Source organism: Phacochoerus africanus, chromosome 5 (assembly GCF_016906955.1).
Source record: "Phacochoerus africanus isolate WHEZ1 chromosome 5, ROS_Pafr_v1, whole genome shotgun sequence".
Taxonomy (NCBI): Eukaryota; Metazoa; Chordata; class Mammalia; order Artiodactyla; family Suidae; genus Phacochoerus; species Phacochoerus africanus.
The window spans coordinates 3,076,940-3,102,439 of NC_062548.1; the positions used below are offsets into that span (position 1 = coordinate 3,076,940).

General features: G+C 61.1%; 1 protein-coding gene across 11 annotated transcripts in view; it reads right to left on the minus strand.

The window, feature by feature from the left end:
• The window catches only part of MAD1L1 (mitotic arrest deficient 1 like 1), a 308,486-nt gene that overhangs the window by 98,184 nt on the left and 184,802 nt on the right, over positions 1–25,500 (minus strand). For 5 of the 11 annotated variants that reach the window (XM_047779416.1, XM_047779417.1, XM_047779418.1 and 2 more), the window contains 2 exons: positions 22,494–22,550; positions 2,582–2,670 (listed from right to left, as the gene is read on the minus strand). In XM_047779416.1, coding sequence (XP_047635372.1) covers positions 2,582–2,670; positions 22,494–22,550 — 146 coding nt within the window. Of the gene's footprint in view, positions 1–2,581; positions 2,671–16,717; positions 17,002–17,038; positions 19,208–22,493; positions 22,551–25,500 lie in introns of those variants that run through there. The other 6 variants (XM_047779419.1, XM_047779424.1, XM_047779420.1 and 3 more) reach the window with 4 other exon arrangements.

Here is a 25,500-nt window from a genome sequence, read left to right on the forward strand (position 1 = left end):
CAGGCGGTGGGGGTGGAGGAGTCCTGCCGACCACTGGCTTCTCACTGAACCGCAGAGCCTCCCGGATCAAACCACACCTCCTCATGACCGCCACCCTCTGGACACTGCCCTTGGCCCAGAGGCACTGGGGTTTGAGGGCTGCAGCCCCTTTCAAAGGGCATCAGCTGCTAAGGTCCAGAGGCCCAGCCCACGGAGGCGGCTTCTGCCTCAGGGCCTGGGTCGTGGCTGGGGACTGCGTGGCCACGCCCCCGTCCGGCTGTGCCACACCCCAGAGCTCCACCAGCCCGGGAAGCTCAGGGGCAGGGGTGGGTCTTCCTGATCCAGGGCGGCTGAAGCCTGAAAGCAGGAGTGTGCTTAGCGAGGCTCTGCTCCGTGACCACGTGCTAAAGAGAGAATAACAAGAGTCCAGCGCCTGGCCGTCTGGGTGGGTCTAGGGCACGTCAGGGCCTGGGGGGCAGCAGGAGCTGGCACAGACCCGCGTGTCTCAAGGCCGACTGCGCTCGATCCACCTGCTGATCCACCGGCGGCACTTGGGACTCGCAGAGCTGCTGTCTGACAGCAGAGAAGCAGGAACCCAGATTCGTTCCACTTGAGAGGGCCCTTCAGCTGTTGCCACTTAAATCGCTACTCAAGTTTCCCTGTAGTTTTCTTCACTAAGAAAGCCATGCTTTTTATATATAAAATTTGACACCAACACATTCGTGGCATTATACGTATTTAATGTATTTGCAGCTTAGGGCAGGTTTATCTACGTGTGTGACAGGGGCGCAGCCCTCTAGGCGGAAGGCCCCAGGTGCCTCCAGTGGGCAGGGCCGGCCGTGCTCGCGGTGGCTGCGGTCCCTGCCTTCCTTGGCGCCAAGCCCTCTGGAAAACGCTGCAGCCGGCTCAGGGCATTTTCGCAAAGATCCGCAGGAAAAGCCCTCCCTGCGCCGTGGGAGGAGGCGAAGGACCAGAGCGCTACCCCGCAACTGGGTTTCACCCAGAGGGACACCTTCTCAAGTCTTCGACCCAAGAGGAAACGGAGACATGGGTGCCTGGCGGACCCGTGGGCCCGTCCTGGGGCGCAGAGGGGGCCCTGGCACCGGGCCCAGCCCCTCCCCTCCCCCAGGGGCCGTGGGAGCAGCACGGGCCCCGCAGGCTCAGATCACCTGCTGGTCCGCACGGCCCCTCTGCCCACAGGCCAGACCCTCCCTCCCAGCGCTGTGCTTTCCCCATCGGCTAGCTGGCGAGGCAAGCAGATCTGGTGGTGATGGGGGGATTCACTGACACAGCCGAAGTTTTTCATTGTAAAACAGACAAAACGATCAAACCCCAGCCTGGCGCCGGCCAAGCCGTCAGCAGCCCGGGAGCCTGGGACCTTTCTGGGAGGAGAGCCCTGCAACCCAGGGCCCCTGCCTCCTGCCACACGTGCGACGCGGGACGGCGACACCCTGAGTCTCACCCCTCCTCCACCCACCAACTGTGGCTCCAAGGCCCCACGGGGTGCCCGAGACCCTTTGGGGTTGGTTCCGGTCACGCCAGCCAACTGGTCTGCCCGGCGCCCTGCGAAGCCCCGGCTGCTCGCGGAACCAGGCCACAGCCTCCCCAGGGCCCCGGCCTCACACACAGTGTGCGCTCCCTCCCACCACCGTCGGCGCCGCCTCAGCACTGGGAGCCCTCCCCCACTGACCGGGAGCGCCCCGCCACACGTCCCCCAGTCCGCTGTCACGGTCGCCACTAAGCTGTAAAGTCCAGGAGGACCCATGCTCGGCCCTGAACAAGACGCCGTCTGCGCCTGTCCCCGAGGACAGCCGTGTGCAGGCGAGGTCCTCACGCGAGAAGTGCTCTGGGATCAGAGGAGCAGACCCGGCCCGACGGCCCGCAGCACAGGCCACGTGGCCACACTGAGGAGGACATGGCCGGGACTCGGTGTGACTCCACAAGGACCACCCAGCTGCGCCTGGGCCCCAGGCCCGTCTGACCACAGAAGCAGAGCCTGGGGTGGGGGGCCGGGTGCCAGGGCCCGGCCACAGCAGACGCTCAGAGCACAGTGGCACCCAGGGATGCTGGTGGCTCGCCCACCTGTGGATGCACCTCAGTTACCCACACAAAGAGCAGGGCAGCTCGCCGCGGAGCTGGAGCCGGGGGCCAGCCGGGCTTTTGGAGCTCTGCCTCCGCCCCCCCTGGACTCGCTTGAGGGCCCAGCCCTTCCTGGGACGGGCCAGGCCAGGCCAGCGCAGGGCAGGGCAGGGCAGGCCAGGGGCAGGGCTCTGGGAAGAAGCCTGGCCCAGCTGCTCCTCCCGGGGGAGACAGTTTGGGAGACACGCGGACACAGTCCAGGGAACTGGAGGCTGCTCTAAACGACACAGGGTGGCCTGTGGGTGGGGCCTGTCCCCTGGAACAGGGCTGCTCGTGCATCGCTCTCAACACGCCAGCGGCCCCAGAGCAGCAAAGACAGGACCTGAGATAGCACAGGGCCCCAGACAGACAGGCGTTCTGTCTTCTGAGTGCTGGGGACAGCGGGAGGCTGAGAGGGGCTGCAGACCAAGGGCCAGGCGGGTGGGGGTGGGGAGAGAAGGCGGGGGCGGGCGGGTGCACGTACCTGAGCGCGCTCACCTCCTCCCTGGAGAACAGGAAGCTCTGCTCGGCCGGGCCCGCCTGGGACTTGAGCATCTGCAGCTCCATCTCCAGCTACGAGGAAGCACAGGGTCAGGGCGGACCACAGGCACATCCATTTCCTGGGGGCGGGGCGGGGGCGCTGGGGGGCCAGGATCCCAGCCCCGTGGGGACACGGGCGAGGAGACACTTCCCCGGGCGCCATCGCCGGGCCTTGTGCGAACACATGGTCTCTGTTAGTTCCCGTCTCTAGAAAAGCAACGGCGAGGCAGTCCCGCGGGGGCGGCTGCGGGGAAATACCAAAACAGGAGAACGAGGGGTGCAGCAGCTGGGGGAACTCCCGACTTGCCGAGGCGCTGACTGGCCTTGACGGTCTTGGTATTTCACCTGCTTTGCTCCTTGTAGTCTTTCTACAAGACAGGCGACGTGGCTGCCGGGAATGGGCCGTGGGACTAAGTGCCCAACACCTAGGCATGGCCAAGACTGGAGAGGAGCAGGGCACGGGGCCCACCCACTGGACCCGGTGCAGGAGCAGGGACACGGGAAGGGGCCGGGCAGAGCGCTCGTGCAGAGCAGCGCCCGGTGCCCTGGCTCCGAAGGCCGCCAAGGAGAGATGGCGCTGGAAGGTCACACCCAGGCCCCGTCAGCTGCAGGCTCAGGGCCACGGTCCTCGGACCAGGCTCCGGCCCTTCTCCAGTCCACCCTCAGGGACCCCGGTGTGTGGGTCACTGCAAGGACGACAGGACTGTCCTCTCAGCTCTGCCACCAGCTTCCGTCCCCTCTTGGAGCGCACCTGCTGCCTGCGCCCGAGGCCTTGTGCTCCTCCTGTTGCTCCCGGCAAAATGCTGGCACCGTCAGGTGCTGACGTCGCAGGGAGAGGTCCTATCCTCCCACCCAATCCTCCCCCCAGCCCGGGAGGGACAGGCGGTCTCAGGAAGAGCCCTCGCGGCCACCCCCGCCCACTGGTGGCCACCTCCACGCCACCGCTGACTTCCTGTTCTGTGCCACCGCCATCACAAGAGTCTGGGGACCAACCCCCCCCCCCATAACTACAATAATTTTAAAGGCCCAAAGCCCTTTCTCACAGACCCCGGGCTGCGCAGAGGCCACGTGAGCCAGCGCATCACATCACTCAAGCTGTGGGACCCCAGGCCGGATCCGGATCCTGGGCCTCCACCCCCAGCCCCGCCCCCCAGAATTTATCCCTGGGTCTCTTCCTCCCGCTCATGGTGACAGCTTGGGTCTCCTAGCCTGGACAAGCCTGACCTGCCTGTGGCTTCACTGGAACTAACCTGGAGCCTTAGTCACAGCTTGCCTTTTTTGGGTGAATAGATGTATTTTATCACGCCGAGAAATGAGCCACATATTAATATTTTATTAAGAGATAAACCAGGACTGGTTGCCGGACGGTGTCAAAGGCCTTTAAGCAAACGTGGAGAAGCTCCTGGAAGGAGCTGTCCTAGAATCAGCCCAGCAGTCCCGCCCCGTCAAAGCCCGCGGGCACTGGGCGCTCTCCGGCACCTGATGGCCCCGCATCCTGAGACTCGTGCCCCTTCACGCCCTGGGGCAGGTGCGCACGGCCCACGGACCTCATGCCCAGCACCTCCCTGGGCAACCGGGAAACCAGCAGGATGCGGTTTCCACTGCTTTCCTTTTGCTGGTGGCAGACGGGGCGGGCGGGCGCTGGGGTGGCTGCTTTGTGACACACTTGTGGTAACTGGTCTGTCTGAAAGGCCTCTCTCCGGGAGTCAGTACTGACAGGTCACGTTTTCCTAGAAGAGCATTCGTCCTTTCCTGCACGTTTTTATTTTCAACGGGAGGGTGAGGATTCCTCCCTCCCTCGTTGCAGAATTCACGGGCTCCAGCTCTTTCCGCTTCTGTTTCGCGCACCCTCGCTCCGGCTGAGGCCAGGCGGGCACCCGGCGCAGTGAGCCCTTGCGTGTCCACTCAGGGGCCCCGCACGTTGCACCCGTGCACCCGTCCAGGTCAGATCGGACCCTGGCCCCCAGGACACACTGAATGCCCCCCACCGGCCCCTGTGGTCGGTAATGCCGAGCTTCTTATTTGGGGTGGTAACACTCTTATTAAAGTTTTACTAGGATTGTGAATAATGAATAAGTTTAACTGGTTTTATTTCAAAGCACAGGCATTTGGATTTATTTGTTATTTCCATCATTTTTCACTTTCTCATTAACTTCCGCTTTGATCGTCACAAAGCCCTGCTTTTTCCCTCACTGAGGTTTGCTTGGCTCTCCTTTTCCAGGGTGTCGAGCTGGGTGCCAACTCCACGCACAGCCCTTCTTGTTACACGACAGAAATAAGGACGCCCGTGACCTGCCTTCTGAGCACCGCTCCAGCCCTTCCCACGGGCCCTGAGGGGAGCGCTTCCATCCAGACTGCTGTCTAGATTTTGCGTACTTTTGAATTGAATTTCTTCTTCGACCTAAGGATTAAGACAGGGTTTTTCGGTTCTGTTTCTTTCTTTCTTACTTTTCTTAGTTTCCAAGTATTAGGAACTTTTTCTTCTTTTGGTTGTGTGTTTTTTTAACTTTTTAGGGCCACATCTGCAGCTTATCAAAATTCCCAGGCTGGGGGTGGAATTGGAGCGGCAGCTGCCAGTCTACACCACAGCCACAGCAACACAGGATCCGAGCCATGTGTGCGACCTACACCCCAGCTCACGGCAACGCTGGATCCTTAACCCACGGAGCGAGGCCAGGGATCGCACCTGCAACCTCATGGTTCCCAGTCGGATTCGTTTCTGCCGCGCCACGACGGGAACTCCGGTTGTGTTCTTAATACCAAATCTCACTGTGGTCAGAGAAAGTTGTCTGTACTGGTTCTACCTTTGCGAATGTCTAAAGGTTTTATCATCTGATGCGTGATGCATTTTTGTTCATGTTTTTCCGTGAGCCGTGAACAAGTGTTCTTTGAGTTTCAGGGTTAAGGGTCAGTGTGGGTCTGTCTTCCTCTCAACATAAAACAGACCTTTCCGCTCTTCCAGCTACTTATTCTTTGCCCACGTGCTCTACTGTGGATTGGGAAGTCGAATAAATTCTATCCCACCGTGGGGACGTCGAGTAAAGGCCACCACGGCCGGGAGCGGCGGGCGGCCAAGTCTCCCGTGGCAGCTTTCCTCGTGCCCGCTTCCTGACGCTGACGACAGGCGACGTTGGGTGCACATGTTTCTCCGCACCTGTGTTACTGGGAAGGACCTCCCGCCGTTTTCTGCAGCGCTTTCTGCCTCGAATTCCAATTTACCTGGAACCAAGACGACCACCTCTGCCTCCCACGGGCACCAGCCTCCTCGTGCCTCTGCAGCCTGTACCACCCGGCGGTTCGAGGCTTTGCTCGGTGACCCCGTCGGAAAGGCTTTTCCTTTGACGGGGCGAATCCAGCCCATTTATACTGCACCTGAGACAGCATCCGTTTGGCTTTATTCGGATGTGCTGTATGCTTCTGTTTTCTGCTTTCACTTTCCAAACTCACTTGCCACCTTTCTGTGTGAGAGCTTCCTCACCACCAGAAGGGTTCATGGTTTTGTCCTGGCGGCTGCTCGCGGGACTCGGCTGTGTGGTGCCTACGCTACCCTGTCTCCAACGGCCCCCGCTAACGTGCTGCGCCGAGCACCTGATGCGGGGAACACACCACGCCTCTTGCTCCCCTTCCGACGGCGAAGCCCACGTCTACCACCTGAGCTCATCGGGTTCTTCTTTCACGTTTATCCCCCTCCTCCCTTTACCTGAGGAGATCCCACGCATCCATCAGCTCTATTTTATGGCCTAAGTGCATCCCCTTTTTCACCTGTTTCCACAGCACCCCGTCCGCGGGCCTATTACTATCTTTTTCATTAAAGTACCGTTCACTTACAAGGTTGCTTCGATTTCTGGTGCACAGCAAAGTGACCCAGCCACACAAAGACACACACACACTTTTTTTTTTTTTTTTTTAACATCATCTTCCATCAGGTTCTAACCCGAGAGACTGGACATGGTTCCCTGGGCTGCACGGCACGACCCCATCGCCCGCCTGTTCTAAGCGTTAGAGTCTACATCTGTCACCCTCCCTGTCCTTCCCCTTCTCTCCCCTCTCCCCCCGGCAAACGCACGTCTAACCTCACGTCTGTGATCTGCTTCCAATCTGGAGACTGGTCATCTGTGCTACACTTCAGGCTCCATACATAAGCGGTACCACGTGGTGTTTCTCTGTCTGACTTCCTTCACTTAGTATGAGAATCTCCAGCTCCATCCATGCTCCTGCAAATGGCATTATTTTGACCTTTTTTATGGCTGGGTAGTATCCCATTGTGTATAGGTCCCACATGTTCTTAATCCATTTATCCATCCATTCATCATCACCCCACGGTCACTGGGGTTGTTTCCATGTCTTGGCTATTGTGAATAGTGCTGCAATGAACATAGGGGTGCAGGTATCTTTTTGAATGAATGCTCCGTCAGGACATGTGCCCAGAAGTGGGACTGCTGGCTCATGTGGTGGTTCCGTATTTAGTTTTCTGAGGAACCGCCACACTGCTGTTCTTGAGTGGTTGTACTAATTTACATTCCCACCGGCAGTGCGGGAGGGCTCCCCTTTCTCCACACCCCCTCCAGCATTTGCTGTCTGTTGACCTTCCAATGATGGCCCTCTGACTGGTGTGAGGCGGTACCTCCTTGCAGTTTTGATTTGCACTCTAACAGCGAGTGGGGTTGAGCACTTTTTCATGCGCCTGCTGGCCATCTGTACGTCTTCCGCAGAGAAATGGCTCCTTAGATCTTCTGCCCGTTCTTTGATCGGGCTGTTTTTTTAACTGCTGAGTTGTATGAGTCGTTTGTACATTTTGGAGATTAAGCCTTTGTCAGCTGCCTCATTTGCAAAGACTTTCTACAGTCCTGTGGGTTGTCTTTCTCTATTTTCAATGGTTTCCTTTGCCATGCAAAAGCTTTCGAGTTTAATTGGGGCCACTGGTTTTGTCTTTATTGTCATTATTCTAGGAGGTGGATCGAATAAGACGTTGCTGTGATTTATGTCAAAGAGCGTTCTTCCTATGTTTTCCTCCGGGAGCGTTATAGCATCTGGCCTTACTTTCAGGTCTTTAATGCATCTGGAGTTTGCTTTTGTCTTTGGTGTTAGAGAGTGCTCTAGTTTCATTCGTTTGCGTGTAGTCACCCAGTGTTCCCAGCACCACTCACCCCAGTTTTCCCCCACAGCACGTTCTTGCCTCCTTTGTCGCAGATTAGTTGACCACAGGTGCGCGGGTTTATTTCTGGGCTTTCTATCCTGTTCCACGGAGCCATCTATCCGTTTCTGCACTGGTACCATACTGTTTTGATGACAATAGCTTTAGCGTATAGTCTGAAGGCAGGGATTCCATTTTTTTCTTTTCGGCATTGCCTTGGCTATGTGGGGTCTTCTGTGTTTCCATGCAAATTTTAAGACATTCTGTTCTGGTTCCGTGAAGGACATCGCTGGTCACCTGACAGGGACTGCGCTGACTGTCGATCGCCTCGGTGGTTAGCGTTTTGACAATACCGACTCTTTCAATCCAAGAGCAGGGTCCACCTTTCCATCTGTTTGTGTTGCCTTTGACTTCTTTCATCAGTGTCTTACAGTTTTTAGAGTACAAGTCTTTTGCCTCTTTAGGCAGGTTTATTCCTAGGTATTGTATTCTTTCGGATGTGACTGATCTCACCTTTAAATGGTGTGTTTAATTTTCAGAGAAAACCGGCGTTCTGACCTGCTCCACCGTCTCCCTTCCCAAGAAGGGCAGAGCCCACGTCACCTCTACACACCGGGATGCAGAGCACGCACGCTGCACACTGGGTGCTCTTCCAACGAGGCGGACTAAACCCGCTGCAGGCCCTGCTGACCTGTCTTCCCGCCCCCGCCCCCACCCCCACGACTCCTCCCTCCTCTGGTCGCCCCTCCGCTCTCTGGGGGCCGGCACTCTGTGCCAGCTTCAAGTGTTCTACCCGAGAGGTAAGTCTTATTTCCTGGCAAAATGTTCAAATAAAATTGTCATCTGCTCAATGGCATTTTTTTTTTCCTGAAATTTATCCTGTTACTTGTTTTTCTACAAAATTTTTGCTTTTACAAAATTGTGTGATGCTCCCTTTATTACTCATCATTGACACTGAGATTTGGTCCATCCAGCTTTGCACGAAGGCCTGTGCTGAGGGAAGCATGGGGCTCTGCATTGACTTTAAACCCGTCAGAGGGTTTTGAGTGAGTTCACTCGCCTTCACCGCTTCCCTCTGGCCAGAGCGAGGACGCCACGAGCTTTCCGAGAGCAAACTCTCCCTTCCTCTCGTCAGTGAGGCAGGAAGACCGACGTGTGCGAGTCGACACGGCTGCAGTGCGGGGCTGGGCTGCCTCCCACGAGCACCCTCGCCAGGGACAGGTGCTCCGAGACATGCCCCGCCAGCTCCTTCCCAGGACACCTCTGCTTAGTCCATGCTGAGGACACCCTCCTCTTTGAAGGCTTTGGTTTTAGCTGCATGTGTTCCTGTTCTTCCCAAATTGAAGCTTGCCTTTTGGTTTTCAGTCTTCTTGGGACTGTGGGATGGTTGCCGGGAGGGCAGGGAGTACCACCGTGTTTAAAGCAAAATCAGGCCCTTCCACCCTAACCCGTGACTAACGAGTCGTCAACCTCATCACCCCCTGGAACCTCCTGCCCCACCTGCACCCGGCACCCCCACCTCTGCCAGGTTGCAGTCCCCACCCCTCAGTCCCCAGCCTCCCCTGTCCTGCTCTGCAGACACCGAGTCCTGCCCCCCATGTCGCACACCGACCGGTCCCTGGCCCAGGATGCCGGCCAGCCAGAGAGACTCACGACGCACGTCTGCATGTTGGTTTCCACGTGCACCCCACTCGCCCACTTTTAACCCACCTCAGATGCCATCCCGTCCATGGGCCGCCCCCACTTGGAAGCTGCAGCCCCCGCAGGTCATAACTGACTGCATACTTTGGAGACGTGGGCCTTGACTGGCCCAGGAACTCCCAGAGGCTGATGTGCTGGGACTCCACTTTGAACCCTCTTCCCAGTTCAGAAGATGAGGTGCTCGGGGCCCACAGGGTTGGGGACACAAGCTTGCGGCGAGGATGCAGGGGCGCCTGAGGCTTCCGCCCCCAGCACCCTGCCCCCGCTCGCTCGTTCACAGGTGCCCGCTCACACCCGCCTCATGCACACGACCCTTGCTCCAACCCCCCAGCACAGAGTGTGGCTGAGCATCCCCTCCCTGGCTCTCAAGGTGACACCCCCCGGCTGGGCCCAGTCGCCTCTGAGCCTCAGGGAGCCCATGGGCGTTGCTCGGAGCGGCAGGGGGGTCAGGGGAAAGGGGGGAGCGCGGCAGAAGGCCACTCTCTCTCCGAGGAACCTCTGCAACTAAGTGGACCGCGTCTTCTGAGAGCCTCTGCCCCCGAGCCCTGCGGCGGCGGCTGCAGAGCTGTCGGGAGCACGCACCCCGGGAAAGGCTCCAGCCTGCCCACCTCGGGGCCACCCGAAGGGCCCCCCCCACCCTGCTCCCCGACCTCCCCTCCCACGGGCTCCTCTGCCCACTCCCGCCTCTGATCTTCACACACACATGCCTGCCTTCCTGGGCTCGTGCGCCTCCCTCAGGGAGCTGCAGGCGGCCTCGCATGCGGGGCCGGGGCTGGGGCCGGGGGTGGGCACACCACAGGGCCCCAGGAATGCCACACAAGCACGCCCGCAGCTGCGGAAGGCGCCGGGCCAGCCGGGCTCAGCCTCGAGCCCCTTCGGAGGCCGCCGCGTCTTGTCTGCAGCTGACGAAGCTGAGGCCAAGGGCGTCACACGCCCCGGGCTTGTCACCCCCTGCTCTTTCCACACCAGCTCCTGCAGCACCGGGCGGGACCCCGGAGGCCCTGTGGCCCCAGACACGCGGGAGGAGGGGGTGGGGGGAGGACCCCGTCCCGGGGCAGAGACAGTGCCCGGAGCTCAGGGACCAAGTCAAGATGGGGACCCTGTCCCACCCCCAACCCCACCCTGAAGCTAAGGACACAAAAGTCTCTGAGCCTGATGTCCTCTGCTCGCCAAGGGGACAGTGACCTCTGCGCGGCAGGGCTGCGCGACCAGCCACCAAGCGTGTGCGCACGAGGGCGTGGGATCCCGCTGCCTCTTCCACCTTCGTCCCCGAGCTCCGCCCTGCGCCACACAGGTGCCAAACTCCAGGACAAAGCAGCACGAGATGCTCTCCGCGCACTTCCGTCTCGGCGAGCCCTCCGGAGGGCGGGGGTGGCCTCTCCTGGTCATTCGTCACCCAGGAAAGCTGACGGCCGGGCTCCCTGCAGCGTCAGAAGTCCAACGGATCTACCTGCCCATCAGTGCCCCCAGAGAGGCGGCGTGTACTGTACCAGTGGGCCAGCATCACGGGGTGGCCAGGCCACGAGCAGGAAGCAAAGCGTCACAGCCTGCATCTCCCTCCCACCCAACTTCGTTCTCTGGGCTGGAGCCTCGGGACAGCACCTGCCAAGGCCCCACAGACTGGCCAGGGCGACGGCCTTCCTGCCACAGCACACCCCTCCGCATCTCGATGGACTTCGAGGACCCGAGGGCCTTGGGAGTGGTCCTCCTCAGACCACCGCAGCAGGCCAGGTCACAGGGCCACATCTGTGTCCAGTGGGGAGACACCTGCCACCTCGGATGCAGGGGATGGAAGCAGAGAGGCTCGGCACGTCCTCCCGGGACGCGAGGGGCCGGCTCCAGACGGAGGAGGAGCTGCAGGCAGCGGGAGCTGACGGGAGACCCAGAACGTGGGAGACACGAGGGCTGGGAGAAGAGCCTGCAGTCACGCCGAGCCCCGTGCCAGAGGTGGCCCTTGCCCCCCAGAGCACAAGGCAGCGCTCAGGAGGGTAGGACGGCTGCTCGGACCCCAGTCAGACCTCCTCGCCATGACCTACTGGCTGCCAGGCCTCACCAGAGCCAGGCGTGCAGAGGAGGCGAGACGAGGGGTTTACCGTGTGGGCGGGGGGAGAGGAGGGGCAGAGGACATGCCAAGGGGCATCGCAGCCAGGAGGCCACACGGCTTCTGGAAGCAACTGTTCTGCACAGGTTAGTGTGATATTTACGGAGAGGTGAAAACTCCCCTGACAAACCAGAGAATAGCAGTACAAGCCTGGGCAGCCTCGCAACAGGGACCAGCAAACCTGTGGACTGTTTACCGGAGGCCACGGGCCAAGACTCTCTTCCTAAGCCTCCCGAGAGTGAACCTGCCCAGGCTCCTTGGGCAAACACTCTCCACACCCCAGCTCCACCTGCCAGGGGCCATGGGCCAGGTCCACACGATGCGGCACGTGCTGCCGGCAGGACAGCAGCCGGGGGCCCAACCACACAACAGGGATGGGGAAGCTGGGGAACTGGCCTGAACTGGACCCCGGCCCAGCCAAGTGGGGCCTCCCAACAGCCCTGGCACCAAGCAAGCACCTGGTACATGAACTTCGCCTTCATTCGTTTCTTCCCACAAATCTCTGTGCCGTGGGCGCCTCTAAAGCAACAGCACTCTCTCCGCCACCTTCTGGAAGAAGTATTCAGGGCTCTAAGGAGGTCAAGAAAAAGGCGGGGCCGGGGCAGAGCTTTCTGGAAGGGCCCTGGGGAAGGCCTGCAGGGGGCCACGTGCTAGCGTCAGGCTTTCCCAGCGCCAAGCCCGCCTCTGGAAAACCATGCCCTCGCCACCTCCTCTGACACAGACAGAACAAGGCCACTGAACGACTGACCCATTTCCAAGCAGCTCTGCGACATTCGGGAACAAGGTTCAGGACGCCATCAAGGAGCCCAGAGGCGTCCAGCATCCAACCACACAGGGGTCAGAAGGAGCAGAGAGGGTCTTTTTTTCTTTTTTTTTTTTCAGGGCCACACCTGTGGTGCATGAAAGTTCCCGGGCTGGGGTCGAACTGGAGCTGCAGCTGCTGGCTTATGCCACAGCCGGAGCAGATCTGACAGCCTCTGTGACCCACGCTGCGGCTCACAGCAATGCTGGGTCCCTAACCCACTGAGCGCGGCCGGGGATGGAACCTGCCTCCTCATGGATCCTAGTTGGGTTCTTCACCTGCTGAACCACAGTGAGAACTCTGAAAATAACTTTAAAGCAGTTAACGAAAACCCGTGTTCTCAGCAGTCAGGTAGAGAAAAGGAAAGAAAAAGAAAAGACCAGAGTAAAACGTGAAGAGATAAAACACACAAGATACAGGAATCATCCTAGTGTCAGCGCAGACATTAAGAGGAAAGCCCGGAGCATCTCAAGACACCCCGACAGAAACCACCCACAAAGAGAAACCGTGAGAACAGGAAGGTTTCGAACGGAAAGAGCCGGTCCCTGAGTCGCAGGGGTGGCGGTTGGCCCGGGGGTCTGGCTGGAGCGGCGCGTCCGCAGGGCCAAGAAAGGCAGGAGCCCGGAGCATAAAACGCGCAGGGAGACACAAGGCAGGCCGTGACCCCGGAGCTCAGCACAGCGGGAAGGCGGCCTGGAGACAGGAGAGCGCGGCAGAGGCGCGGGGACCTCCTGGTCCAGGGGGCGGAACTGACACGCCCGCAACTAGACAGAGTGACACAAAGAGAGAGGGGGAGCGGGGACCTGCCGGAGCCCTTCAAGACATGGGGACACTGGCACACCTGGACCCCAACACTCAGACAACCAAGACGTTCCCAGAAGCACTGGCGCTGCCTGCGGTGCCTCCCCCAGGGGAGAGGCTCTGAACAGACCCCTGACAGATAAGGAAGCTCCGCCATAACGGAAAACCTCCCACAGAGAAAGTTCCAGCACCAGAGGCGTCACTGGTGACTCCCACCAAACCCTTCAAGGAGAAGTAACAGCGGCCCTCTCCAGCTGCTCCACAGCGGCCACGAGGGGGCCTCCTTCCCAACGCATCCTGCGCACCCGGTGTCACCCCCGAGAGCAGAGCTGGGTCAGGTGCCAGAGGAGAGGAAAACGGAGGCCCAGAGCCTCTTTGAACACAGGCGTCCACACCCTCAGCAACACTCGGGCCAAGGGCTCGCAACTGCACGTTAAAGGGTCACGCGCCACGACGTCCCACGTGGCTGCGGCTGTGAGGTAGGCTGGCGGCTGTAGCTCCGATTTGACCCCTAGCCTGGAACTCCATGTGCAGCGGGTGTGGCCCTAAAAGCCAAAAAGCCAAGGATCCCGTACCACGAATGCGAGGGTTTACACTGGGAGTGCGAGGGGACGGGAGTCAGGTAACGCAGGTCCTGGACCACACGACGGTGCCAGAACAACGGACAGGTCCCCACAGGACCTTCTCAACTGCGGCAGAAAAACACTGGGCAAACGCGCAACACCTTTCATCATAAAAATACGCGACAGACCACGGGACAGAAGGGGATTTTTGCAACACGACCAAGGGTATTTACTAAAACCCAGGGCTAACAGCACAGCCGACCGTGAGCCTGGACGTCCCCCTAAGATCCGGGATGGGACAGACAGAGCACCCTCCCCACTGCGATTCCAGATGGTACTGAAATTCTCGCCGGAGGAGTCAGCCCAGAAAAAGGAAGAAACAGCATCCGAAACGGAAAGGAAGGGGTCAGGCTGTGTCCACCTGCGGACGTGCCGACGACCCCCCAGAACCACTGAGCGTTAAATTCAGCAAGGTGACGAGATAAAAAATCAACACACGAAAATCAGCGGCAGCTTACACATGGGCAGGAAAGGATCACACACGAAATTCAAAAAACCTTCCATTCATGACGGCATCAAAGAGAAGGAAGCACTTAAACGGATACGTGTAACCACGGAGGCAAAAGACCCTTGAACAACGTGGGTTTGAGCCATTTAGGCACGGACTCTTCCCAGCAGGAAGGGCCCCAGTGCGGGACAACCCCGGATGCCGAACCCTGGGTGCAGGGGAGCCGCGTCCCCAGAGGCCGACTACTTGGATTCTTAGCTGTGGGGAGAGTTGAGGCCGCCAGCCCCTGCTTGTTCAAGGGTCACGTGCACACTGAAAACCAGGAACCGCGGCTAAAATAAAGACAAGCTACATCAACGGGCAGACGCTCTGTGCCTGTGGGTTCAAGGGCGGAACGCTGATCAGACGGCAACACTCCGCAACCTGATCCGTCGCGTCGGTGTGATGCCTGCCAAATCCTACAATTCACAGGACCGCAAGAGACCCCGAAGGGCCAAGACCGTCTGGAAAGAGGAGCAGAAAATGGGACGACTCAGGCCTACTGTTTCAAAACTTGCCGCAAAGCAGACGTCATCACACGAGAGCGGCAGTGGCATCGGACCCGCGTGTGGACCAAGGAGACAGACCGCAGCCGGGACGCCGAGGCCCACGTGACGGTCGCGTGACGGCTGACGAGGGCCAGGACGGCGGACGGGGGAGAAAAGTCTTTTCAACAAACGGTGCGGAGACAACAAGACACCCACGTGCAAAAGAAGGGAGGTGGACTCTTAGCTCACGTCATCCTCAAATATTAACGCCAAACGGATCAAAATCTAAATATAAGAGCTAAGGAGTTCCCGTCGTGGTGCAGCAGAAATGAATCCGGCTAGGAACCATGAGGTTGCGGGTTCGACCCCTGGCCTCGCTCAGTAGGTTAAGGATCTGGTGTTGCCGTGAGCTGCGGTGTAGGTCGCAGACGCGGCTCGGATCTCATGTTGCTGCGGCTGTGGCCTAGGCCAGCAGCGGTAGCTCCCATTAGATCCCTAGCCTGGGAACCTCCATGTGCTGAGGGTGTGGCCCTAAAAAGCAAAATAAATTAAACAAACAAATAAATAAATAAATGTAAGAGCTGAAGCTAACTCTCAGCAGGAAACAGGAATACATCTTCGAGACTTTGGATCTGGCAATAGCTTTTTAGGTGTGATACCAAAAGCATAAATGACGAAAGAAAGAAAAATAAGCCGGACAGCAGCAAAGCTAAAAGCGTTCATGCACCAGAGGACACTCTGGAGGGAGGAAAGACAAGCCACAGGACGGGAGAGAGGGCCGGCAAACTGTGTCCAGCGGCCAGAATCTCTACCGAACTCCTCCGACTCAACAGCAAGAAGACAAAGTAAAACGGGTGAAGGAACAGAAGAGACCCTTTCTTGAAGAAAATCTACCAAAGGCCAACAGGCCCACGAGGAGAGGCTCATCGCCGGGAGCCATCAGGGACCCAAACCATGACGTGAGGCCCGCGCTGATGAAAACCCACACCCAGAAACTAAGTGCGTCGCGGTCACTTCTCTCACGCCCAAGAGGGGAAGTTCACGGCTTTGCTTTGTCTGATTCGTCTGGCTAGAGAGTCAACAGTTGCATTCTACGAAGCAGAGTCTGGCGGCACTTTCAGGACTCAAGTCTGAGTGTGTCAGACATGAACACAGCTTCTTGTTCTCAGGGGCAACAGGCACCTTCCCAAAAGGGGGAAAGACGTGGGGGACCGAGCGACGGGTCATGGCAGCCCAGAGCCCCTGGCCGGGCCGGGGTGCGCTGGGCTGCACGGAAAGCCCATCTGGAGCAGGACTCGGAGACGGGGCTCCCAGGAGAGCTGCCCTGCACGGGCGCGGACCCCGGGCAGTGCCAGGCTCCGGGCGGACCTGCCTTCCGCACTGCCCTGCGGCCCCCTGGTGACAAGGCCCCTCCCTCTCCTGAGGAGACTCACTCGCGGCTCCTAACGTCATCAAACTTGAATGCTAATGGCACCCAAGGGACGCTCGCTAGTCCAGCACAACCTTTACATAGAGACCGAGCATTAAATTCAAGAGGATGCACTGGCCGGCCCGGGGGAGTCCCCCTACCCCAAAGCAGGACCAGGCCCGGGGAGGAGGGGACGTCCTACTCGTTTCCCAGACAGTCGTCGTGGAGCTGAGGCCCGGGTTCCAGGGCCGTCCACCCACAGGCCCGCATCCCAGGGGTCCAGGCCGACCTCCCCAGAGCCCCGCGGGGCAGGGCTGCCAGGTGGCCCAGGGAAGACAGGAGCTGAGAGCAGAGGCAGGAACCCTGTCAGAGCTGCCCTTCTGCTCAGCCCTGGGCCATCGGGCACCCAGGCATGTCTCCAGAGTGGCCGCTGCTGCCTGGTCAGGGTGAGAGGGGCTGCAAAGGCCTCGCCTTGTCACTTCCCGTCCAGATCGAAGGTCAGAGGTGGCCACCAGCAGCTCACCCAGCTGCTCACCTGAGCGGGGACACACCTTCACCTCAGAGCCAAGGATGCCCAGCTGGAGAGCACGTCCGGGCAGAAGGCATTTCTTGAGCTGGCGTGTTTGCCAGGAAAGAGAACGCTCTTGAAACCCCCAGGCACCGGGCGGTTGCAGAGATGGTCCAGGGCAGCCCAGCAGTGGGTGACAGAGATGCGGTGGGCGAATCGTGCCTGGGCGCTAAGGCAACAGGAGGCGGGAGGCCTGGAGAGGCAGACGTAGAAACCTAGTTTTGGGTGAAAAAAGCCAGAAACAAAGCTGCAAATTCTCCAGACCTGGAAACGGTACAGGCAACCCACCATGGCCAATGCCTGGACCTCGGGTCCTGCTGCCCTGTCTCCTGGCCCCGGGGTGCTGTGTACTTGTGCTTCCAACAGGGTCCAGAGGCTGGACTGCAGCGTACAGGTGCCCCCCTCCCGCAAGACCAGCTGTGAACACTGGGGGTCAGAAATTCCAGGAAAATCCAATGAAAGCAGAAACTCCCTCTGCAGAAAACGCAGGCACAGAACGGGCCTGGTGTGAGATCTCCATGGATGCTGGGCGCAGAGCTCCTTGGCTGCCGGAGAAGAAACGACAGGATGTGCAGGTCTCGGTGCGGGAACGGCCTCCCCCCCGCAGTCACCTCTGGCAGGAACACCCCCACCCCGTCCCGGGAGGCCCAGCCAAGTCTGCCTACGGAAAGGGGTGCAGACAGAGCCACCTGGCCGGCAGGGCCCAGGGCCCCCACTGACGCAGACCGTCTGAGACGCCAGGATATTCCGGGCCTGACCGTGGGCGTGAGCGTCAAGGCCAGACCACGTCCCGCCCAGCGCCACCCCAGCGCCCCGGCAAACGCACGGGGAGGCTGGGGAAGACGCCCGGAAGCTGACGGCACGGTGGCAGCAAATTGCCTGAGGTGACACAGTAAGAAACCGGTGGTGGAGGAAGAACGACCCCAGAGAGGGTCACTGCAGAGCCAGGCGTCCGAGGGACGCAGGGGCGCTCTGTGCTCGGGGCGGGGGCGGGGGCTGTGCACGGGACCTCCGCTCGTGGACCATTGTAAAAGACAAACGGAGCAGTCACTGCTCTGTGGCTGTTACAGACCAACGCTCACTCGGCACCGGTGCTGCGGGCGGGACCCTTTGGGGTTTTCACCTTCCGTGATGTCCGAAGCGATCCCGTAGGGACGGTGGAGCCAGCCGCTGAACGAAAAAACAGGTTACGGGAAGGACAAAACGCCCGGGAACAAGCCCGGCAGGAAATGGGCAAAGCTCACGACGAGGAAACAAGTGAAGGTCGCAAGAGCCGAGGCGGCGCGTGGACGCGGCGGGGCTGAGCGGTGGCCGTGCCCGCAGGCGCGCTGCACGGGACCTGGCACCAGCTCCCCACTGGCGAGAGGCACTGGGGGAGCATCTACGACAGCGCTGAGAACGACGACGGCAGAACGGTCACAGCCCGGAGGTGCGGAGCCGCGTGGAGGTGGCGCTTGTCCGATGGCCTCCGAGCCACCTGTCACGCGGCCGCCGTGGCACCTCCTCCAGCTGCGGCTCTTTTAAAAGCCAGGCGGGCAGGAGGGTCCTCGTGAGGCCAGAAACGAAATCACCAGCATTTTCCAACGAGCTCTTCGCAGACCGGGCAAGCCCACCTCCAAGACCGGGTCCCGCACAGGCAGGCCTTCCTCCTGTGTCCCCGTCCGGCCACTCGGCACACATGCCAGCACGGCGGCCTCCTGCCCGGCCCCGGGGCGCCCGCCCACCTGCTGCGCCTCCTTCCTCGTGGGGACGCGCTGGACCCCACTGGGGACCACTGGGAGCAGCAATAGGCCTGTGTTCAAAGGGGCTGCGACGCAGGCCCAAAGCCACGCCTGTGACGAGGACAACAGCGGGGTGGTGCCGGCCGCCAGTCATTCTCGCCGACGGGGAGTGGAAGACGGCGTGGCTGCCATGAAGGAGCAGCAACAGGCTCAACCAGGAGGACTGCCCTCCATCCAGAGGGAGGACTAGGCTCTGTGAGGCTGAGAATACATCCCAGGAGGCAGGAACAGCATGCAGAATGACACGGAAGGCTGAAAGACGACAGCGTGCTCAGAGGCAGCAAGGGAGGGGGTGTGGGGCCGACGCGCACCCACTCAGGCGGCCCGCGCCCGCCCTGCGGGGAGGAAGTGACGACGTCCCTGGGAAAGGCGGGCTCGGGGGGTAGTGGCCGACCCCCTACGCTAACCCCCTGCGGCCTCTGACAGCCCTGCCCGCGACAGAGGATTTAAGCGGTGCAATCGTGTGCGTCCACCTCCCTCCCGGGCAGGGGCCTCATCCTGAGACACGAGGAGCCCAGGCTGAGCGTCTCCAGCCGGCCTCCAGCAGCCTCCCCCGGGGCCAGCGGGCGAAGGGCCCACCTCGGAGACCCAGCAGTTTGGCTCGACTGACGCCTCCCTAAGTAGCTTGGATCTTCTCTTTTCTTTTTTCTTGGTTTTTTGCCTTTTCTAGGGCTGCTCCCGAGGCAAATGGAGGTTCCCAGGCTGGGGTTGAATCGGAGCTGTAGCCACCGGCCTGCGCCACAGACACAGCAATTCAGGATCCGAGCCGCATCTGTGACCTACACCACAGCTCACGGCAACGCCAGATCCTCAACCCACTGAGCAAGGGCAGGGGTGGAACCCGCAACCTCATGGTTCCTAGTTGGATTCGTTAACCACTGCGCCACGACGGAACTCCCAGCCTGGATCTTTTAAAACGTGGGAACTCGTGCCACCTGGCAAGGCTTCTCTCTCCGTGTTAAAAGGCAAGCAGGCAGGCGTCTGGGGTGGAAGGGCAGGCACAGAAGCTCCGAGGCGGAGGACCCAGGCTGGGGGAGGCCCGCTCTCCTTGGTCCCCGGGATCACCTCTGATGAGACAGTCCCGCCAAGGACGAAGTGCCCCAGTCATGCCAGAACGGACCCAGAACCTGCAGTCACCACCAGCCACACAACCAGAAGGTGCTTTGGATAACTGACCGGAAGGCAGCCGGCTTCGCGGGCAGGCTAGGATAACGCGGAGCCACCAGCAGTGGGCACACTCGGATGACGGTGGCCAGTGCCCAGCAATGGAGGCTCACACCCCCCCGGTGACTCACTGGCCCTCGACGGTGGCGTCACAGCATCAGCAAGGCCCACTGGGGTGGACATAGCCCCTCGGGGTGACAAACGCTCGCGCCACCATCCCTGCGATCCGTGCCTGAGCCCCTCGGAGCCAGAGCAAGCACTGCCAGTGCTTCTGGAGGGAGAGCCCAGGGGGATGGCCTGGGGTGACCACCCCCCCCCGCCCCTCCGTGTGGCGCTGTCCTCAGGTGGTGTGCTCCGGCTGGAAAGCACTGGTCATCGGGCTGCATGGAGCCATGACCACACTGCCCGCCCGGAGCTGGAGCAGAGGAGAGCGGCGGGAGGCGGTCGGCCGGGCTGGGGCCTGCTCTCCTCTCCGTCCAGACAGCGTCTCCGGGAGGCGGCCTGGCGGGCAGGCGCCCAGAATCAGAAAACACATCTTCAGTCCTTGCTCCTTGAACGTATAAAGTAACAGAGTGCTTCGCACAGCTAGAATCAAAACCCTCCTTTCTCCAGCCAGGGCCGCCCGACCCGACTGGGGAGGCACGTCAGGGGCAGCTGAGGCCTGAGACGGGTTCCGCGGGATTTAACTGCGTATAAGGAGAAAAGCAAGAATCGTGCTTTTTACGGTCACACATTAGCGCGGGTTTGTTAATTAGTAACAAAAGGTCAAACTGTCTTTGTCCTGCCAGCTGCAATTAGCTAAAGATGTTTAAATTTTCCTTTTTCTTCTCTCTTTCTCTTCCTACACAGTGAACCGACTTCGGGCCAGACAACAGCAGGTGAGGGAGCTGCAGGCTGGGAGCCACGGTTCCTCCCCGCCCCGCACGAGGCCGCCAGCAGCCCCCCCCCCGCGTGCAGACCCAGAGGAGCCCCTGGGGGCACTGTTACCAAGGCTGTTCCCCAGACAGGTGGGAGGCACGCAGAGCCAGCCCCCCCTGTGTGCTTTGGTCACTCCCCTGCCCCCAGCCTCTTGCCCCTCCAGCAGTGAGAGCTTTACATCAGAGCAGAGTCTTCCCCAGGACCAAATGAGGGCACTTCCCAGGTGCCCCCACTCCCTCAGGGCCTGAGGACGGGTCCGTCGGGCTCTGGGCTGCCACCGGCATCAGTCTGCCAGCCCTTTATCTCCTCGGGGGCTGCGGAAGACCTCCTGAGCCAGCTCTGGAGGGAGAACGGAACTCACAGGCTCCCGGAGTGAGTGCGGCCCGCCTGCACTCCTGCCCTGGGCGCTGCCATCTCTGCCCGTCCCTTGAACTGGGAAGAAGAGAGACACGCAGTGAACAACACAAAATAAGCTAAGATGAGGGAATCAAAGGCAGAAATGAAAAAGCCGTCTGAGGAGGCAGCGACGGCCCAGAGCCAAAAACAGGGTGGAAAGAGCTGGGCGCAGAGGGCACAGCGTCCTGCCCACGTGCACCAGGCGGCCAGCGCCTCACCTCTGTGCTCAGCCGAGTGTCAGCAGGGCAGGAGCCAGGCCCCCACTGCGACCACCCCCGCAGGGTGAGGACACTGGGACCAGGCACATTCTTCCCAACGCCCCAAGGAGAATGTTCCTAGAGGTCCCCCAGTAGCAGGTTTTGGGGCGCCAGGCCTCCAGGAGGCTGTCCACCTGAATGACACCAGACCTGCCCTGGAGATGGGAAATAACACTTGGGGGCCCTGCAAGTCCTATAGTTTAACGGGGCGAGAAGAGGGACCGGCCATGAGGATTTCGAGGCCCCTGAGCGCCTCACGCAAAGGACACAGACCCCACGGGCTGAGCACAAGGGGAAGCGCTGGCGGAGGCACGCCCCCCTGCAGCCCAGGGCCCCCCGCAGCCAGGAGCTAGGGGGGGCAGCAGACTCTGGCCTCCCTTCCACTGAAGGCAGCAGCTCGGGTCCAAAGCCCCAGGGCGGGGGGAGGGCTGGGTCAGGGCCAAGGCTCCAGCCCCCCCGGCTGCCCTCACCTCCAGCTCTGCGGACCTGCCCAGACCCGCACGGCTTCATCTCGGCTTCCTCCCGCCTCACGGACGTCATGGAAACAAGAGCCTCAGATACACGCCCACTCGGGCCAGGGGACAGAGCTTCCAGGCCCCCAGGGCCTCTTCAAAGACATCTCCCCCCATTGGGGACACAGTCAGCCAGAAACAGGTCCCCCTTAAGGAGCCAGGACGAGCCATGGACGGCAAGGAAGCGCCGGCGCCCCGGGGCTGGAGGCCAGGCAGCCGATGTCTGACTGCCCACGACCGCCCGCTGCCCCCAGCGCGGGGCTCTTCCCGCTCCCTGGCACAGCCCCACCGACAGAAGCAGGCGCTTTGGCACCCGGCAGGCGATCCTCGAGGACTTCCGCAGGTGCAGCCCGCCCTCCTGCCTCCCCAGGACACAGCTCTCCGATGACACCCCCCATGCCAGGGGCCCCTCGGTGCACAGCCGCCTCCGGCTCTGGGCCATACTGCCCCCCAGGACAGACATGTGGCGCTGGAGCAGTGGGGCAGGACGCGGTCTGCGGGCTCTGTCCTCTGGGCACGCACGCCCACACCTGCAGGGTCAGGGGTCAGCGTGCTGTGGCCCCTGGACGCTCCGGCCGGGGCCGGGGACTCAGCAGCCTAGCCCCGCCCCCGCCGCGGCAGCACCTCCGACGGCGAGGACCACGGCCACGGTCCCGAGTCCTAGGCTGGGGGCTGGCCGCGAAGGCCACCGACCACGTGCGCCTCGGGGACTTACCGCATCGGCTCTCTGTTTCTGGCCTCCCAGCTCCTCCAGGGCCTGTGACAGCTGAACCTTCAAGACAGGACAGAACGTGGCGTCAGTGGGGCGTCTCCTCCTGGGGCCCAAGGTCCCTCACCTCCCCGTCTCCACCGCATCCAAGGCTGCCGGGGAGGCCCCGGAACCCCACCGTGTGGAGAAGGGGCCGCGGGAACCACAGCGCTGCGTCCGCCGAGCCCACTCAGCGAAGGTGAGGGGGCATTTCGGCTGGACGGTTACTGCCTGGGCTGAGAGAACGGGAGAGCAACTGACCTCTGCCTGGCAAGCTCACATTCTGGAAGCAGTAATTGTGGAGCTTTTTCTGATGGGATCAACATCCAGGAAAACCCAAGGCCCCCCGGCCACTGCCTCCTACACAGGACCCCGGGATGCAGGCAGGGCCCCTCCCCCGCGCCAGGCATGGTCACAGGAAAGGCCACTCTGTGCCCATCAGATGGGCAGAAACAACGAATCCTGGCTCCGCTCAGCTGGGGCGGATGGGAGTCAGCTGCACCTTATTCACATGGAGCGTGGGAATAAAAGCCAGTAAACCACCCGGGAAATTGCCCTGAATTTCCCCACTGTGGCCTCTGACCCAGTGACCCCCCAGGCACGTGCTCCAGAGAAACCATTACGCGTGCGCACAGCCATCTGTACCACCCGCCACCCACCGATGACAGCAGGGAGACCCCGAAACCGCCGGGACACCGTGGGCAGGGGCCACTCAGCCGTGACGCAGTGCGGGCACGTGGGCACGCAGGGGGCCTCGGGGGGGCCACCCAAGGGACAGCAGCATCCTCCCACGGCTCTGCGCTCAGACGTGTGGGCAAGCGGGCAGCGGCCCTGAGCCGGGGTCCCAGGGCCAGTCCAGACCCGAGCCGTGGGCCGGTCCACCGGGGACCCTGGGCCAGGCTGTGGGACGGCCACTGTGCAGGTCACGCCACAGGCCTCTGTGAGGACGCGACGTGTGGGCAGCGGACGGACGGAGATGAACAGGCATCTGAGAGGCTAGTCTGTGCCTCGGCCGCTCAGCCCGACATCCCCAGTCCCTCCCCAAACGCACACAGCCCGCTTCTCGGACCCCCCCCCCCCCCGCCCCGGGACCCGCGGCTCAGAAACACCGCAAGCGTGATGGACGCCAGGAAGGCGTGGGCCGCCCGAGAAGCCCGAGGAAGGGGCAGCCTGGCCCGGGAGGAGGGCGACCCCGCACCGCAGCTGGGATCAAGCGCGTGCAGCGTTTACTCAGGGAGGCCTGCCTCGGAGCAGCTCGTACAGGGACCAGGGCCGTGGAGGGGGCGCCCCTCCCCTGCCAGGCCGGCGCAGCTGTGCCAGGCGTCCTGGTCTCCCGGGGGCAGGGTCACGGTCAGGAGGCAGACGCTGACCGACTGCGGCATCCCCTGAGAGATGACCAGGACGGTGGGGCCGTCACACCATCACCCAGCCACAGAGAAAGAGGGCTTCTAGAGACGGCGGGAGCCCCGCTGTCCAAAGGACTCAGGACCAAGGAGCGGGGACCCCAGGGGCTGTGAAGCTCGTGTCTCCACCTGTGTGACATGCCTCCAGCTAACGCTTCCGATGCGTGTACTTGTGAGTGTGTTACACTTCCGTGAAAAAGTAGCGTGACAGGCAGGGGCCGCAGAGACCTCACAGGGCTGTTTTAATCTCCAAGTGAGAACTGAAGACCCAGCACCCACCAGCACAGGAGCCCAGGCGCAGTGGGGACAGGAGACTGCAAAGCCCCTCGATGGCCGGTTCCCCACACCCTGGGGGACGGGGGCTGGAGCCCAGGGAAGGCCAGGGCCCAAGGTCACAGGTCACAAGGACGTAACGAGACGGGGGCCTCTGCTTCACACGTGCACTCGTGGCAGAGTGCGAAGAGAGAGGAGGCAACAGTGCCAGTCATCAGGGGCCCTTCTGGGCAGGGGCCTCCTCGTGTGGACAGCAGCCTGATGGCAGGCGTGGGCCACATGCCCCTGGCAGCAGAGCACGTCGGCCCACAGGCAGGCGGCACACATGCGAGGAGCTCGGCCTGGAACGGGGGCTCTGACGGGCGACCCTGGCTCCAGTGCAGCTTCCAGGATGGAGGCGTCCAGCCCTCAGGACCACTGAGCCATCGAAGCTGTGCTCCCCCTCCCAGACCCTGGGATGGGACCGGCTCCACCCCCACGAGGTGCCCAGAGGGTCCCCAGGGGCGCTTGCGCGGTGGAGATCTGGACCCTGCCTGGCTCCGTCCACCCCTTCAGTAGCCAATGTGGTTCCCCTCAAGCGGGGGGCCTGGGGCCACAGCTGCAGCACCCCTGGGAACCTGTGGGACAGCAATATTTGAGCTGCGCCCCCCAGGCCGCCAGGGCTGCGGAGGACCCAATGGATCTGTGTCTTCGCAAGCCCTCGGGCCACGGAGGCTCAAGGGGTTTAAAGTGAAGCCGGAAAACAGCGCAATCCCATCCCGCCCCATCAGTGTGGCCTGAAGCAGAGGCATCCCTGTGGCGGAGCAGCTGTTAGCCCTCTGAGAACGTGGACTCAGGCAACCACCCATGGACCAGACCAGAAAAAAACCAACAAAACCAGGAGCTGTTTTGTTTTTTAGATAAGCAAAATTGACAACGCTTTCGCTAAACTAACAAAGAGACGAGGCTGAAATAAATAAAATCAGAAATGGAAGAGAAAAACACCATAAAGTATGCCATAAAAACACAAAGATTTGGAGCTTCCACTGTGGCACAGCCGGTGAAGGATCTGCTGCTGTCTGGGCAGCAGCTGAGGTTGCTACTGAGGTGCAGGGTCTGATCCCCTGACCAGCTCAGTGGGTTAGGATCTGGCGTTGCTGCCGCTGTGGCTTAACTTGCAGCTAAGGCTCAGATCTGAGCCCTGGCCCAGGATCAAATCCATATGCTGTGGGTGCAGGCCCCCAAGCCAACACCAAACAGAAAGACTCAGGAACTACTGTGATCAGTTATACACAAAACCTGGATGACCTAAAAGAAAT